The following is a 16,968-nucleotide window of genomic DNA, read 5'->3' as shown; positions in this document are numbered from 1 at the left end:
GGCGAGACGCAGAGAGGATGAGATAATAACAATAATTAATGAATTATAATTGATTTTTATATGTAGGATAAATAATAATAAATGAGGGGGAAAAGGCGGCAAGCGAGGTGGGGAGAAAGGGCGAGGAGATCACGAGGAGGGGTTGCTCCGCCGCCCAATCCCCAACCAAACCGAATCCATCCGCCTACTAGCTTCTTGCTGCTGGAGACGAGACGAAGTGGTAGTGGAGCTACACCTAAAAGGGGAGGAGGAGGAGGAGCGAGAGCTTCATTCACGGGAGGTTGCCGTGCCGGGCGCGCGCGGGTGATTGATTTCGCCGGCGGCGAGGGGAAGGAGGGAGGCAAAAGAGATGGACCGGGCGGCGCTGACGGTGGGGCCGGGGATGGACATGCCGATAATGCACGACGGCGACCGGTACGAACTGGTGCGGGACATCGGCTCCGGCAACTTCGGCGTCGCGCGCCTCATGCGCAGCCGCGCCGACGGCCAGCTCGTCGCCGTCAAGTACATCGAGCGCGGCGACAAGATCGACGAGAACGTGCAGCGGGAGATCATCAACCACCGCTCGCTGCGCCACCCCAACATCATCCGCTTCAAGGAGGTCATCCTCACCCCCACCCACCTCGCCATCGTCATGGAGTACGCCTCCGGCGGCGAGCTCTTCGAGCGTATCTGCAACGCCGGCAGGTTCAGCGAGGACGAGGTAGGTACCCTTGCCATTTCTCTCTTCCCGGATATATAACCCTACCAAAATTTTGCCCATTTCTTTGTACCATCCAAAATTGTCTTTTCTATCCTTCAGGCACGGTTCTTTTTCCAGCAACTGATTTCAGGAGTCAGCTATTGCCATTCCATGGTATGTATGATGCCCACCACCATCCTCTCTCTATTCTTTTCTTTGCCTCCACCAATTAATTGTAGCTTAAAATTTTGACAAGAAATCATGCCATGTGTGGTAGTTAAAATTCTGTGGTTACCTTTTTTTTTTTTTGTCAAGCAAGTATGCCATCGTGACCTGAAGCTGGAGAACACCCTGCTCGACGGCAGCACGGCGCCTCGCCTCAAGATATGCGACTTTGGCTATTCAAAGGTATTGTCATGTCTCATGGAATACTCTGCTTTATGGATTATGTTATTGCTATGTTCTATCTCCTGGTTGTGATCCACAGCATTATCATGCTTGTTATGCCAAATTGGAATCTGAGCTGTGCATGTGTCTTGTTTAGCCTTTCGGGGAATTTGTGCCTGGAATCTTTTTTAACTTTATTCTGATCATGTCATGACTTTTTTTTCTTCATTTGTCAGTCGTCTGTTCTTCATTCGCAACCAAAATCTACTGTTGGAACTCCGGCATACATCGCTCCTGAGGTTCTGCTGAAGAAGGAATATGATGGAAAGGTACTCATATATTTGAATTTACATGCTTGCGTCCTGAATATGGTGTCATGGTGTCTCAGTCTGGTATATTGATACATCATACATGTACCATTTTCTCCACTTAAGCAATTGTACTTTCTTCGCGAGGCATCAGTGCGATTGCTGACTAAATATTTGTTTCTCAACAAAGATTGCTGATGTGTGGTCGTGTGGAGTAACCCTCTACGTAATGCTGGTTGGTGCATATCCTTTTGAGGATCCAGATGAGCCTAAGAATTTCAGGAAGACAATTCAGGTTTCCATTGCGGTCATCCAACATCACGGTCTCAAAATTTCATAACCATTTTGATTACAAAAACTGATCGATGATCTTCATTTTCGCAGAGAATATTGGGTGTGCAGTACTCTATTCCAGATTATGTCCACATATCTCCAGAGTGCCGAGATCTTATTGCGAGGATTTTTGTGGCCAACCCAGCCACTGTGAGTACCTCTGCCTTTATACTGTACTAGTTACTAGCCTCTTTTCTGTATCATTTCCTTCTTGATATAAATCGCAATTGTTTGGACATACAGAGAATCTCTATCCCCGAGATCAGAAATCATCCATGGTTCTTAAAGAATCTCCCAGCTGACCTTATGGATGATAGCAAGATGAGCAGCCAGTACGAGGAGCCCGAACAGCCAATGCAGAGCATGGATGAGATCATGCAGATACTGGCAGAGGCGACCATACCAGCAGCTGGGTCTGGTGGAATCAACCAGTTCTTGAATGATGGCCTTGACCTCGATGATGACATGGAGGACCTTGATTCAGACCCCGATCTTGACGTGGAAAGCAGTGGGGAGATAGTATACGCTATGTGATGCTGTGAATTCTAGCAAGCAGACAGGCAGATTGCTTGTCAGTTGCCCGCGAATTGGTTTGTTGTATTACAGTCACAGATGACAAAGATGGCCAAGAAACTGGGAAGTGGATACATGTGTCAAGAGTACATCACAAAAAAGTTCAGTTGCCTATGCTGTTTATTATGCCTGATGATCCCTGTTGTCTCCTGTTTTGTCGCCGTTGATTTGTGTATTGGAGTGTCCTAGATCTCGTTTTGAGAACTGTTTGGAACCTTGTCTTTGCTCCCCTTAACTGAGGGAAAGCGATGTAGTGGTGGTAGTAGTAGTAGTAGTAGCGTGAAGACTGAATAAGAGATGCCCCCAGTAAGCTCAGTACACGAACTTGTTTCCATTTCAAAGCACCATCTGCACTGCACGTCATTAATTTTATTTATGTTACTTCAGTGAATTTCTCCTATTTTTGTTTAGACTAGAAAAAATGCCCGTGCGTCGCAACGTATTATTGTTATACTGTTTAGTTAAGATGAAGTTCACTGTGAGGATCCGCTTGGATATATATTTTTCTAGAAAATCATGAGCTGCAATTAGGAATCCGATCGTCTCAAGTTAACATTTTTTTTTTTTGAAACCACTCAAGTTAGCATAGTTTTTTTAAAAAAGATATCTTATATGATTCCTTCCGTATTTCCAAAAGCAAGCAAACTTAAAACCCGACTCAAATACAGATCTGTATTTTCAAAACCAAACAAAATTTAAAAACCGACTCATACATGAATGACGTATTTGAACCAAATACCGATAAAAATATTCTCATTTTTTATAATAGTAGATATGGTTATTCGGTATGCGTTAGCGTTAGCCTCTTAATTATTGATGTTCAGGCATTCATCATATTAAGGTACTACTCTGTTAACATCAGTACATCATTTGGGGCATGCAGACATCGCCATCAGCAGTTGGTCAAGCAAACCTAAACAACACAGCTGGCTGAAGCTACACCATCGCCATTGCTGATACTAGACCAGTTGACAATGAACAATTTGACCAGCGAGTCTCATCTCATTTATTAACTCAGCCATTACACAAACCTCACAATTTGACCAGCGAGTCTCATCTCATTTATTAACTCAGCCATTACACAAACCTCACATACATCATGCAGGCACAATCAAACACACACAGAACATTTGTCATACTCATTGAGAAGTCACCATGATCAAATGCTGCTTCTCTACAGTATATTGCAACACCCATTCTTGTCTTCCCTGATCACAGAAGTGGATTCACCACATGGCCGATGAACAGCACCACACCTGTCATGTCCTCCCTGATCAAGAACAGGAACGGATGATCCGCAACGAAGTCCACGGTTACTGGAGCTGACCTAAAACTGACCACTGCTGCAGATGCAGCAGCAGCCTCGGTGCCTTCCTCATCCACCTGGACGAACGACTTGTGGAAAAGGGATGAAACGAACAGGTTATGTCTCTCTGGAGAACCCACCATCCCAGTAAGATCAGCCTTCGAACTGAATGGCAGTTGGAGCCCCAAAATTTTGAGCAAATCAGACGCTTCAAATCCAAACGATATCTTGAACTTGGGGAGCTTGAACTTGCCGACAGTAACTTGCCGCGTCGGGATACGCTTCTCCAGGAACTCTGGTTCAGAGTTCAGCTTCGCAGCCAAGCTCCAGAGGCCATCCTGTGCTTCCGGAAGAAGTATGTACATGGAGAACTGCCTCAGGTCCCTGCCTTTCTGGTATGGGAGCTTCAGTACCTTTTTTTTTTAACGAACCGACACTTAGAATATACCAATTTCATTGAATATAGCAGAAAAAAATTAGAGGACTTTTATAGTACACTATACTAGTAGTATATACTTGCAGTATTTATAAGGCTATAATGAGAATTTCCTAAATGATTGTAAGGGTATTTTAGTTATTCATTCATCAGTTCAATCCCTAATTCTCTATCTATTGATATCAGTGTGCGTGAGTCAGGAGAGACGGCGGCGTGATTCGTCCTCGTCGGCAGCAGGATTCCCGGGCGTCCTTCTTCCTGCCCAGGCGGCCAGTCGCTGCCTTCCACCGCAGTTTGCCCCGCATCCCGCGAGACACATTCAATCCGGCATGGCTTCGGCGGCGCAACACCCTCCAACGAGCTAGAGTTGGAATTAAAGACAATGCGCTGTTTTTCTGGCTGAAAATACATCTGATCTATGCGTGAAATTGAATGTGTGTACATAATATACTCTTATTTACTCTTTACCCTATCGCGCGTTCTTGCTTTCCTCAAAGAGAAGAGTTATGTTCTTTGTAAATAATCTCTGCTATTTTAATCCGAAGAATGTATATATTGATCTAAAGATGACAATGGTATAGAGAGCAGTGGACCTAGAGGATCCGGCGATCCGAGGTCAGTGCCCCGCCGGAATGCAGAAATAGATTAGCATGCCATAGTAGAAATATAGGGTTTAATTAATCGGTACGTGTAATTTATATAATTAGCCCCACCTAATAAAATAGAAAGATGAATATGCGCTTTTTTATCTTTTACTGCAATCTAATTAAATAGCTATGCAGATCAATTTACACCGTTGGATCATTTATATTGGTAGTATATACTACCAGTAGATTGTACCGTAAAAATTCTCAAAAATTATACGGGTAGACCTATACAGGTTAAGCCTCAGTACCTTTAAGCTGTCGTAAGACGAAAGATATTGCTTCTTTGAAGTGGACATGAATGGTGCTAGAACCGACTTGCCATCAAGAAGACGAAATTCGCCATCTTTGGTTTTAGATGCATCAAACTTCTCAGTCCATGCTCCTTTGAAATAAAGGGCATTACCCAGAACCAGCCTGGTAGTATGGTCAACAGATCCTGGAGGGAGTATTTCTTTGATGAGGCCTGATGTGACTCTGTCTACCCATGAGTTCACCTGACTAGCAACTTCAGCGGCCTGAATAAAAAGAAAATATTCCATCATTTAGGATCAATGTCAAGCTTTAGAATGTGAGAGATGAGAGGTTCACGAAATAATTCTATGGAAGGTTTATCAGTCAATGGGAAGGAATTCGCATGTACTGATGGAACTCGTGAAAGATTGGCACTTCAAATGAGCATACCGATATAAATGATCATGAGTCAGTAACACTCTACAAGTCGTGGCATCATTGTACAGAAGTATCAATAATCATTCCATAAGTCAAATTAGTAATGTGCTCATCTTCTTACAAATAAATAATTCCCACAATAGAAAGTATTCCCTCTATTCTTTTAAATATGACGTTTGTCAATTCAATTTCCAACTAACCAACTTCAAATTGTTGAGTTGTGATCCAAATTCATTTGCACATAATAAAGGCCAGCTTCTATTGAAGCGAAGTAGAGGCCCGTAGATGCCGGAGGCTGGGCCGGAGCGAAGCAGAGGCTGAAGCCGCGGTACGGATCGTTATCCTGATATACTGTAGTGAAGATACCTTCATATATACATCTTATAAGCCGCCGTTCGGTGTTGTAACCTCACCCTGATATAGTGAAGATATTTTACCGGCTGGCGCCCGTGTTTTTTTCTCTTCTACTTTTGGAGGGTTTTTCATGTTAAATCTCGTGTCTTCTGTGATTGATCTATTGTTCTTTATCGTTTATTTGCCTATCGTTTCCTAACATAAATATTAAAGGAGAGATGTAGTAACTTCTACCTAAACTGTATGCTAAAAAGGAAGCAACGAAAACCCAGAATAGTAAAAACTGCGCAAGAATTTCCATAGGACATTGTATTTTCGTGGCAATTGCTGTGCGACATTCTAAATACATGTCTTGACCATTGGAAACTCTGGTTTCGTGGCAATTTGCTAAACACTATGACCATTGTTTCAACATTTTCCAGCTCAATTCAAGATATCAAATAATAGAAGTGCAAAATTCTCTACGACACTCAATTTATGATATTTGTTCTAGGACACTCTAGTTTAGTGGCTGCTATAGGACACTTTAGTCTAGTGGTTCTTTGCCAAAAGGCATTCTAGCCATTATTTTGATATATCCTATTTCAAAAGGGAGATAGGACTTTGCAAAAGACAATTTTACCTTTGGACCACCTTCCAAATTAAAATCTGAACATATTTTAGCTGAATTTAATCATATTTTACGGAATTCAATATTTGTTACAAATAAAAAAAATAAGAACATATATATATATTTTTAAAAAAGAAATAAATATAGTCTGAATTTAACAACTTTTGTAAAATATTTTTATTTTCATAATTTTGGACAACTTTTAAATTTTGTAAAAGGTTGAAAGTCAGCCAAAATGGTTCTAATTTAAACTTTGCAAGGTGGCCCCAGGGTACAATCATCGTTTGCAAAGTTTTCTATCTCCATTGGAAGAGGATATATTAGATTCAATTTTACAAAACCCTAGATTTTGGGGTATCAGTAACACGAAATACAAAACCATAATTACTGTGATTTGTTTTTGGAAACCCCATGTTTTAAGACAAGGTGTTTCAAGAAGCCCTAAATCTATTATTATATTATTAAAGGACTAGAAAAAGGAGCCTCCACGTTCGCTCTCATGGCCTACAAATTCTCACATTAATCGGAGAAAAAGAAAAAGCAGAGTCCATATAGAAATACAATTTAGAAATAGCTGAAATTCGAAATTAAAAAATAAGGAATATTAGAAGAGGAGACTAGAGTCCATATAGAAATACAATTAGGAAATAACTGAAATTTGGAATTAAAAATAAGGAATATTAGAAGTAGAGTATAGAGTCCATATAGAAATACAATTAGGAAGCAGAGTCCATATAGAAATACAATTTAGAAATAGCTGAAATTCGAAATTAAAAAATAAGGAATATTAGAAGAGGAGACTGGAGTCCATATAGAAATACAATTAGGAAATAACTGAAATTCGGAATTAAAAATAAGGAATATTAGAAGTATAGTATAGAGTCTGTATAGAAATACAATTAGGAAATAACTAAAATTTGAAATTAAAAATAAGGAATATTAGAAGTAGAGTATAGAATCCATATAGAAATACAATTAGAAAATAATAGAAATTTAGAATTAAAAATAAGAAATATTATAAGTAGAGTATAGAGTCCATATAGAAATACAATTAAAAAAAAGAAATTCGAAATTAAAAAATAAGGAATATTAGAAGTAGAGTATAGAGTCCATATAGGAAATTAAAACTAACTAAAATTTGGAATAAATATAATAAAATTAAAAGTAGAGTTTAGAGTCCGTATAAAAAATATAATTTACAAATAACTAAAATTCGAAATTAAGAAAAACACGGGAAGAAGAGTTTAAGGTCAATATAGGAATACAAATATAGGAATACAATTTAAAAGTAACTGAAATTTGAAATTAAAAATTAAAAAATATTGAAAGATGAGTTTAGAGTCCACATAGAAATACAGTTAGAAATAATAAAAATTCAGAAATAAAAATAAATAATATTGAAAGAAAAGCATAGAGTCTATATAGAAATACAATTTACAGAAAATTTGGAATTAAAAAAAATATTAAAAGACGAGTCTAGAATCCATATAGGAATATATATAATTGACAAATAACTTAAATTTGATATTAAAAATAATTAATAACTAACACGTATATAAAATATAATATGAAAATTCAGAAATAAAAATAAATAATATAGAAAGAAGAGCATCGAGTCTATATAGAAATACAATTTATAAAAAATTCGGAATTAAAAAAAAGAAATATTGAAAGACGAGTCTAGAATCCATATAGAATATATATAATTTACAAATAACTAAAATTTGATACTAAAAATAATTAATAACTAACACGTATATAAAATATAATATGAATATTACACATTAGTAGTTTTGTAAAGTTATTGAAAAATTTAAAATTATGTTGTCATTTTAACATATTTGAATAATATAATGAGAAAACATATATGCTATTATATGAGAGAAAACATAATGATGCTAGCCGCGTAATCTGCGCGGCCCACCATGCTAGTTTATGAAAAATATCCCTATTATATTGTTATATATGTTTTTAATATATTCGCATTAGTAGGCTCTAAATCCACATCCCTACTATCTACTTTTTCTTATTTGGCATTTTCACACTGCACAATTTCCAGAATTAAGTGGAATCTCCACTAATCAGTTACATATACACACAAATAGTCACAATACTGATAACCGAAGCTTATATAAGTGCGGTAAATGTGTTTTATGTACTCAGAACTATGTTGTTTTGTTTTCTTACGATTATTATGCATAAATATAGTAGCCAAATGAATGATAAGAATTTTTTTTTGAAAATTTCCATTATTTCTAACCTTTTTTTAATTATATACATAGTTTTACAAGAATAGTGAAATATACACGTTCCCGCGGGGTGAAAACACCGGACCGACAGCTGCCTCAACCCTGCGGCGTAGGTGCGTGGTACCGCGTCAGTCCCGCTAGCCGGTCGAGCGGCACCTCGCAGTCCCGTGGGATGGCCATGCGAGACCGGCAACATGCATGACAACATGAAGGCATGCGTGCATTTGTCACTGCATATATGCAGCTGCTGGTTGGTCGCACGCGCGGCTGGCTCACAGTACGTACCGCATGGCCGGCCCACGGGACCGACTGGATAAGACTGGTGGTTCGGTTCGGATAGTTTCCGTCGGAAAAATTTTTTTTGTTCGGATAGTACCAAGTTTTTGATTCGAAAAAATTCGGTCAGAACTATTCGAAATATAACGGATTCGGAATCGTATTCGAATTTTTTTTTCTCGGATATGAAAACGAATTCAGTAAAGGGTGATATCCGATGATATCTGACGGAATCGGAAAACGGTCGGAAACTATCCGAAATTTTTCATCCGATATCCGGTATTTTACATGCGGGCAAAAAGAATATTTTTCAGCAAACGGCCGTGCCAGCTTCGCCGCGCCGCTGCTGCCGCCCGCCGCCGGCCGTCGCGGGGCCGAGCACCGAACCCCTCCCTTGGGCGGCGGATCCGCCCCCCCCCCCCCCCCCCGAGGGCGGCGCCGCCGGATCCGCCGCCCACCGACGCCGTCGCCGCCCGCCGCTCTAGGTTGAGCTCCCCCTCCGGGCGTCGCCCCTTGCTCCCGGCACCGCCACCTCCTCCCCCGCTCCCCACCACCGCATGCCTCCACCCTCCCGTGGCGCCTCCGGCCACGCTGCCCGGCCCGAGCCGCCGGCGCCCCGATCTCCTCCTCGGCGCCTTGATCTGCGCCAGCCCACCGCCGGCACCTCTCTCTCTCTCTCGCAAGGGAGCACGAGGGAAGAGCGAAGCTGCGACCTGCAAAGCAGAGGAAAAGGAAGGGAAGGAGAAGAATCGGGAGAAAGGATCTTTGACCGTGGGAAACCAAGAAAGAGAGAGGAGAAACCAAGAAAGAGAGAGAAGAAAAAAAAAAGCCGTAGGACCCACTAGTGGGACCCACCTGCTTGACTCTCTCTCCCTAAAGTTTTTTTTGACCGCCCAAAGTCTATTTGACGTCCCCTTACTTCAAACAACATTTTCAAATACTAAATGATTTCAACTGAAAAAGTCATCAACAACAAAGTTGTATAACTTATCAAGATCTATAGCTTTTATTTTGGTCATTTTTTCATCCGACAAAGTGATAGTAACATTGTTCATAAATTTTACATCTTACTTATCTGTTTTATATACTACTCCATAAAAGAGAGATGTAAACTTTGTGAACAATGTTACTATCACTTTGTCGGATGAAAAAATGACAAAAATAAAAATTGTATGTCTTGATGAGCTCTACAACTTTTGTGTTCATGACATTTTCAGTTGAAATTAATTACAGCATCAAAATATTATTTGAAGTTTCGATATTCAAATTTTTAATTGATAAAACAAAGTCACAAGAAAAAATGGCCAAAATAATAGCAGTAAGAACACAATAACATGATAGAGCATGATTTTAGAAACATTTAGAAAAAAGAATCATCCAATTTGGAGTTCATATCAGCTTATTTTTGCATGCGGATCTCTTAAGAGGCTCGTATGGAAAAATCGATTAACATACAAACAAATGAAAAAAAAATCAATTCTGAAAAATAACCACTTAAATTTTCAAAAAATTTCAATTCAATTCTGAAAATTTTAAAAAATTTTAATTCAAAAATTGAAAAGTTTCAGTTCGAATTCAAAATTCTCAACTTAGATTTAAAAAATTCAACTCAAATTCTAGAATGTTTAATTCAATTTCGAAATTCTCAACTCCAATTGAAATGTTCAACCCAAATTTAAAATATTCAATCAATTTTTAAAAAAATTTAATGTGCGTGCGAAAAATTCAGTGATACACATTTTATTTGTTTCATAATAACATAAATTTGTATGTAAAATAAACACAACATTTTCTATCTCCCCCTTGCCCTTATAAATACAGATAAATTTTGAAATTGTTGAAGTTTTGTTTTTGAAAGCTAATTGCTGCATCTCTTTCTCGATTTAAGAATCTTACTTTGAGGGGTCTTGATATTTTGATAATTATTCGTTACCGTATTCGTTTCGATTCGTATTCGCTCCGTATTTGTATTCGATAATATTCGATTCCTTTTTTTATTCGGGTTTACGATTCCGATTTCAATTCCGAGAAAAAAAAATGTGAAAACGAATATGATAGAGCTAGTTTCCGACCGTATTCGATCCGTTTTCATCCCTAGGACCAACGCGCTGCCGTGTTTTCTAGCTGCGGGACCGTGTTAGTGCTGCGCGATCTCGCTAGCTACCGCATTACCGCGAGACCGTTAATGACACTTCCGCACAAAAAATGTCTCATTTTTACAAAAAAAAGAGATTAGTCATTAATGCATAATTAATTAAGAACCTCACTACGGTATCTCTACTACTAGCAGAAAGCAATCTAAACCATTAATTTCATTTGATCGAATAGTTCAGATATATTTATATTACCATCCTAGTTAGCGGTAGTAGAAACATGGAGGGACATTATTGTCCAATAAAAAGGTGTGAAACGGCATAATCGTCATTTAACAGTGAGTAAATATTTTTCTCTTTATCTTGTTTTATTGGATTTTTTATGGAATATGAGCCATGCGCTAGATGATTATAGATAGATTTAGATAGAAAAAAACATAAATAACAGCTACTCTTAATCATGGTATTAGTAGATAATTAATTTATCCATAATAATACTGGTAGTATAATACGACCAGTAGAGAGCACCGTAGCATTGCTCATTAAGTAAATGTTAACTATTGTAAAATAAAAAAATAGATTTATTTACTTAAATAAACTTTATATTAAAAAAGATATTTTTTTATAAAGACACACCGTTTAATAGTTCCAGTGCTAATGGTAAATATAGAGGAAGTGGCTATCCATAGTACTCCATCCGTCCCACTCAATAAAGCGTAATTAAACTTGGCACGATCTTCAAAACTAATATTTGATTTTAAATTTCTCATACACTATAATATATTACTATAATGTTGATAGTAAATTCAAATGTTAGTCTAATAATATTAAAATTCAAATGTTAATGTAATAATATTATTTTCATCAAATAAGATTTAATTTTTAAAAAAGTATTGGTTAAATATTTAGAGAGTTAAATATTAAAATACATGTGTGCCTTATTCGTTGGGACAGAAGGAGTAGCATATTAGAACACAACCTTACTCCTAGATTGATTATCTATGATACTTAAAACATTAATATTGGTGGTGTCCATTCTATTTCGAGTATTCCACTGATAAGTGGAACCCACAATATCGGTAGAGTTAGGTCAAGTCCGGTCGATCCTAATCTCTCTCCAGTCATGTCTCTCTCCCCGGGCCTCTGTCTCTCTCTCACGCGCCTCGCTTTCTCCGCCCTTGGCCACCGTCGTGTTGCCTCCGCGAATTGCCACACCGCCTCCACGAATCGCCAAGCCACCGTCTGTTGCGAATCACTTCTCTTTCTCTCGCAAAGCTGCTTCTCCGTCCTGCGACGATGACCTCACCATCAGTGGCAACTCACCCGTATAACACCCTATCTTCTCCCTCTGCCGCCGTCCAAGCCCTACCTTCTCAGCACTACCGCTCCATCCCCAACTTGTACGGTCTCACCTCTACCACCATGACATCGCCTCAATCCAGCGGCGACAATGCCCCAGGCTGTCCCTGCTAACCAGCCCCCCCTGAGCCACCACTGCCTTCCATCACGTAGCAAAACTCGCCGGCGGAAGTCATGCGTGCACCGATCGAGTCTGGGGTGAAGGAGGCAGAGCTAGTAGAGATCGAGGTCAACATCACTGCATCCGCGCCCTGTGTTGGTCGTACCCCCTATACAAGTTCCTAGCTGTGGACGCCGTCGGTGCCCCACGCTGTGTTGACGAGGACATTACAGCTAGACATGACATAAACAAGGTGATGGTTTATGTCATACATCAGGACATCTCCAATGTTTATGATCATAAGTAGCATTAAGGTGGGTCCCACTATTCTTATGGTTATTACCACAATGCTTGAAGCAAGAGTAAACTTTAAGATGGGTCCCACAATGTACTATTCTAGTACTTCTTTTATCAGCCATGCAAATTTTTCATCCTCACATTCATTTTACCCTATTATTTTATTGCTCGTGGTCGAGCCATAAGCTTAAAGCTTTCTTTTGCATTTAATGCCTTATGGCTTTGTTTCACAATGTATATGGTCACTATAAAACCTTATGGCCTCTTCTTATGGCCACATTGTGGCTGCCCTCACATGAAGAAAATGAAGATGACGTAAACACTACTACATGATATATTTTTCTGGACACACCGCTCCCTTTTGTTAACATGCGGTCTGTAAGTGGAACCGCACGGGAAAATAGGGGGACCGGCGCCGGGTTGTCGCCCGCATGGGAAAATGCATTTTCCCGTGCGGGCGTCTTAAACCGACCGCACGGGATAATCCTCGTTATCCCGCGCGGTCGACTTAAGAGGACCGCACGGAAAAATCGATTTTCACGTGCGGGCTTTTTAAGTGGATTGCACAGAAAAATATCTCCCTTCTTTCCCTCCTACCCACTTCAAATTTTTGACATCCTCTCTCTTTCTTTTTTTCCCTTTTATTCTCCCTCAACCACTCCTCACCTCTCCCTCTCTACCTTATCTCTATTCTCTACCATACCTCCTCCTCCTCCCCTCCTCCATCAACACATCAGCGGCGGCCCATTCCACGCGTGCGGCAAGGCGGAGGTGTCAAGGCAGCGGCGGTGAGCGGGCGGCGGTGACTCCTAGTCTTCGTCCTCATCGTGCACGTTGTCGCTCGGCTCCCTCATCGTCCACAACGCGACGAGTAGCGAGCGGGCGGCGATGACTCCTGGTCATCGTCCTCGTCGTGCACATCATCGTCGTCGCGTGCGCCGTCAAGGCAGCGGCGGCGAGCGGGGTGGCGGCGAGTCGGCCGGATCCGGCGGTCGCGGCTGTCCCCCGCCGGGATCTGGCGGCGGTGGCGGCCGGCGTGGCTGTGGCGGCGGTGGGCGGGCTCGACGGCGATGATAGTGGCGGGCTTGGCGGCGGCCGGGTGCGTGCGGTCCGGCGTGTGGTGGTGATTTTCGCTTTTTTTTTTGGGGTTGTTTTGGTTTCGTGCGGGCGGTATAATTTAACCGCACGGGATAATCAATTATACTGTATGGTTGGGTCACCCGCACGCGAAAATATTTATTTTTCCAGACGCCTGGTTCCAGATGGGGAAAACCTCCGCACGGAAAAATCAATTTGACCGCATGGAAAAATAGGTTATGTAGTAGTGAAACCATGTTGATGGATTACATCACAGCAAGAATGATCCAACATATCATAGTCCAATTACGTGTAGCCGTGCTAGAAAAATGCAACAAGAGATGAACTCACTCTTTGCTCAACTTAACCCAAATAATAGTGTAAATTTTATACTACCTAAATGCTTTACCTTTGTATCGTTAAGGTTTACACCCGAAGACATCATCACAATGCTAAGATGGATGGGTTACGTTGAGAACGACAAGGGTTACGCTGAGCAGGAATCAGCCCATACACTACCAGTGCCTGTTTACACCAACAAGAAAATAGTTTACACTACAAAATGTCAACTTCCAAGGCATGTGTGACCTAGCCAATCAAGAGATGGGTTGCTTGGCATACACTGTTGGAAAGAGGGACAAGTCTAGTTTCATCTACTCCATCCATTAGAGAACTTTTGTTCAACTGAAAACCTCATGTATGAGAGATTGCTGCAGACTATACAAGTGTTTTACCCCCTTTGTTCTTGGAGATTTTCTCTGGTCCAGCAAAAATATCTTGAAGTGTCGGTACCTCATGGTACTAAATCGTTTCCGATAATTGGATCTAGCTAGACAGAATGGGCATTGTTAGATCTAACGATCGGAAACATTTGATACCGTAAAGTACCGGTACTTCAAGGTACTTTTTGTTAGACCGGATTAAATCTCTTATTCTTGTGAGTTCTTTTGGATTTGTGAGAAGGCTCCTTTGGTACCCCCTAGTTCATGCTTTTGGCTCTCTGGCCTCTCGTGTGGATTAGTTTCGGATTGTGGATCTATGATTGCTCGGTTTGATGGGTCGGAGTACAGGAGGTTTCGGATCATTCTCACCCTCATCACTTGGACGCATCCAACCTTAGCAGGTATAAAGCTAGTTATTCTCTTGCTGCTCGCAGCTAGTTACCCTTGAGGTGCACGGTTTATGTCTGTGCCCTTTGCTTCATACCTACTGCCGTGAAGATCAGGCCACCCTCACGAGTGAGTTCGCATCATGTGTGATGTACTTGGGCAAATATCATCATCTCTGCCAACTTCACGTTTGCCAACTTCAGTTATTCAGTGAGGTCACCTATGCTAATTAAACGACATAACCATGTGGCGGGCCTAATACTGTGGTTAAATAACATTCAGCTTTTCTTATTGAGTTGATTTCAGCAGTTGGGAAGCCAAAGAACTGAGATGATGCCAGTAGATTTTTCACTAGGTTTGGGCAAATTTGCCAGATGCAAAATGATGAAGTTAGCCATGTCTGCAACCTGGCCAGTCTAACAATTTCTAGCAAGAGCAAACCTACTGCTGGTGGATGTGTTGATTTCGAACAGAATATTGATTGGGGCCTGGATCGAGGTCAAGAAGGTGAACCCATGGCTATTGAGATGGACCTCACATTGTCAAAAACTCGGAAAGATGACCAGACTGGGGAATGAGCCTGCGGAGAGGCAACAAAGGCAAATGCAGAACATCTTCAGCCGGCCGAAGGATTTCTGAATTTCATCCAAGGGAAGAAGGTCATCGATCTTGTAGCCTGGTCTCATTATTTTCAAATATAGACAGGAGGAGATCGAGGCCGGTTAGCTGTTGTGTTCCAGTCAAGTTGGTTTTTGTGATAAGGGTTGAAGTCAGCCCTTGTGGAAGCTTTGATCAGGGAAAAACAAATTATACACCCGTTCATCTTGGTCCAGGGTATGAAAAGAATATGTGGAACTTGAATTATTGAATTATTTTTTTGACGCAAGAATTATTAAATTATTGATATGTATGGCCATGTTCTGTATACTGAAAGAGGCTGTTTCTGAACAATTTTCGTGTTTGTGCAGACATAAGTATTGCATGCTATTGTGTTGTGTGTTTAGGTACTACTTACATTTATTTTGACAAAACATACACAACAGTCACACGATCCGATTCATCTGATGACTGGCACCCTGCTCTCAATCTCCTTTTGCTTATCCCTGAGTACCTTAATTTCATAAGTTTAGTGGTATTTTGGAACCATATAATTATATTTGGAGATCGTTCGTTGATTAACGTATCATTAAAATTTAGCATTAACATAGATTCCACCGGGCACTTTGCTAGTAATCCCTCCTTCCATAAATGTTTGACGCCATTGACTTTTTAAAATATGTTTGACCGTTCGTCTTATTCAAAAACTTTTGTGAAATATGTAAAACTATATGTATACATAAAAGTATATTTAACAATAAATTAAATGGTAGGAAAAAAATTAATAATTGCTTAAATTTTTTAAATAAAACGAACGGTCAAACATGTTTAAAAAAATCAACGGCGTCAAATATTTAGGGATGGAGGGAGTAGTAGAAACAGGAAGTAGGGGGAATCGATCATCCTCATCACCTTAGTTTGGAAGTCGACCGAGTGGGTCTCAGCCTTGTACTTGCCCACGGCAACGTCCTTGAAGCTTTTCATGAGCGACAGCGACGAGTCGATGAAGACGCCGTCGGCGAAGGCGACGCGAGGGCCGCCGGCGGGAGACGAGTCGGCGAGCACGAGCTGCACCACCTGCTCGGCGAACGCGTGCAGCCCCTCAGCCGTCCCTCGTCCTGGGACACCGAGGAGGGAGACGAGTTGATCGCGCGTGGCGCCGCCCGCGCCGGCCGCGACGAGGCTGAGCGCGACGTGGAGGGAGAGCGGGGAGAAGGCCACGTTGCTCCCGCCGGCGCCGGCGGCGCCGCCTGCCGCCGGGTGCGCCCGCGGGGAGGAGAGCGCGGCGGCGAGGCGGAACGCGAAGCGGGTTTGGTGAGCTATGGAGACGCGGAGGTCGGTGGCAGTGGCGTCCATGGTCGCCGGTGTGCAGTGGCGCCTTCTTGGACCAAAATTACACCGATGATAGAGGTAATGACAACCTTGTGGTTGTGGGCGGGGAGTATGGGCTTGTTTGGCACCTGAAACTCAGCCAAATAGTTTTAGCTCCATCTAAAATGAAATTAG

At 41.2% G+C, this 16,968-nt stretch overlaps 2 protein-coding genes across 2 annotated transcripts; one reads left to right on the top strand and one right to left on the bottom strand.

Annotated features, from left to right (window-relative positions):
• Positions 1 to 235: 235 nt before the first annotated feature.
• On the top strand, positions 236 to 2,706 carry LOC127768280 (serine/threonine-protein kinase SAPK10). Its single transcript, XM_052293828.1, has 7 exons — positions 236 to 703; positions 803 to 856; positions 998 to 1,090; positions 1,306 to 1,398; positions 1,568 to 1,672; positions 1,762 to 1,860; positions 1,954 to 2,706. The coding sequence occupies exons 1-7, from the start codon at positions 350 to 352 to the stop codon at positions 2,242 to 2,244; spliced, it is 1,089 nt and encodes a 362-aa protein (XP_052149788.1). The 5' UTR covers positions 236 to 349; the 3' UTR covers positions 2,245 to 2,706.
• A 382-nt stretch (positions 2,707 to 3,088) lies between these two features.
• On the bottom strand, positions 3,089 to 16,902 carry LOC127768329 (serpin-ZXB). Its single transcript, XM_052293883.1, has 3 exons — positions 16,375 to 16,902; positions 4,921 to 5,187; positions 3,089 to 4,002 (listed from the first exon to the last, which is right to left on the bottom strand). Exons 1-3 carry the CDS (start codon positions 16,816 to 16,818, stop codon positions 3,496 to 3,498), a joined length of 1,218 nt encoding a protein of 405 aa, XP_052149843.1. The 5' UTR covers positions 16,819 to 16,902; the 3' UTR covers positions 3,089 to 3,495.
• Positions 16,903 to 16,968: the final 66 nt, after the last annotated feature.

Source organism: Oryza glaberrima, chromosome 3, assembly GCF_000147395.1.
Source record: "Oryza glaberrima chromosome 3, OglaRS2, whole genome shotgun sequence".
In the NCBI taxonomy this organism is placed as follows: domain Eukaryota; kingdom Viridiplantae; phylum Streptophyta; class Magnoliopsida; order Poales; family Poaceae; genus Oryza; species Oryza glaberrima.
This window is presented reverse-complemented; position numbering and strand designations above follow the sequence as displayed.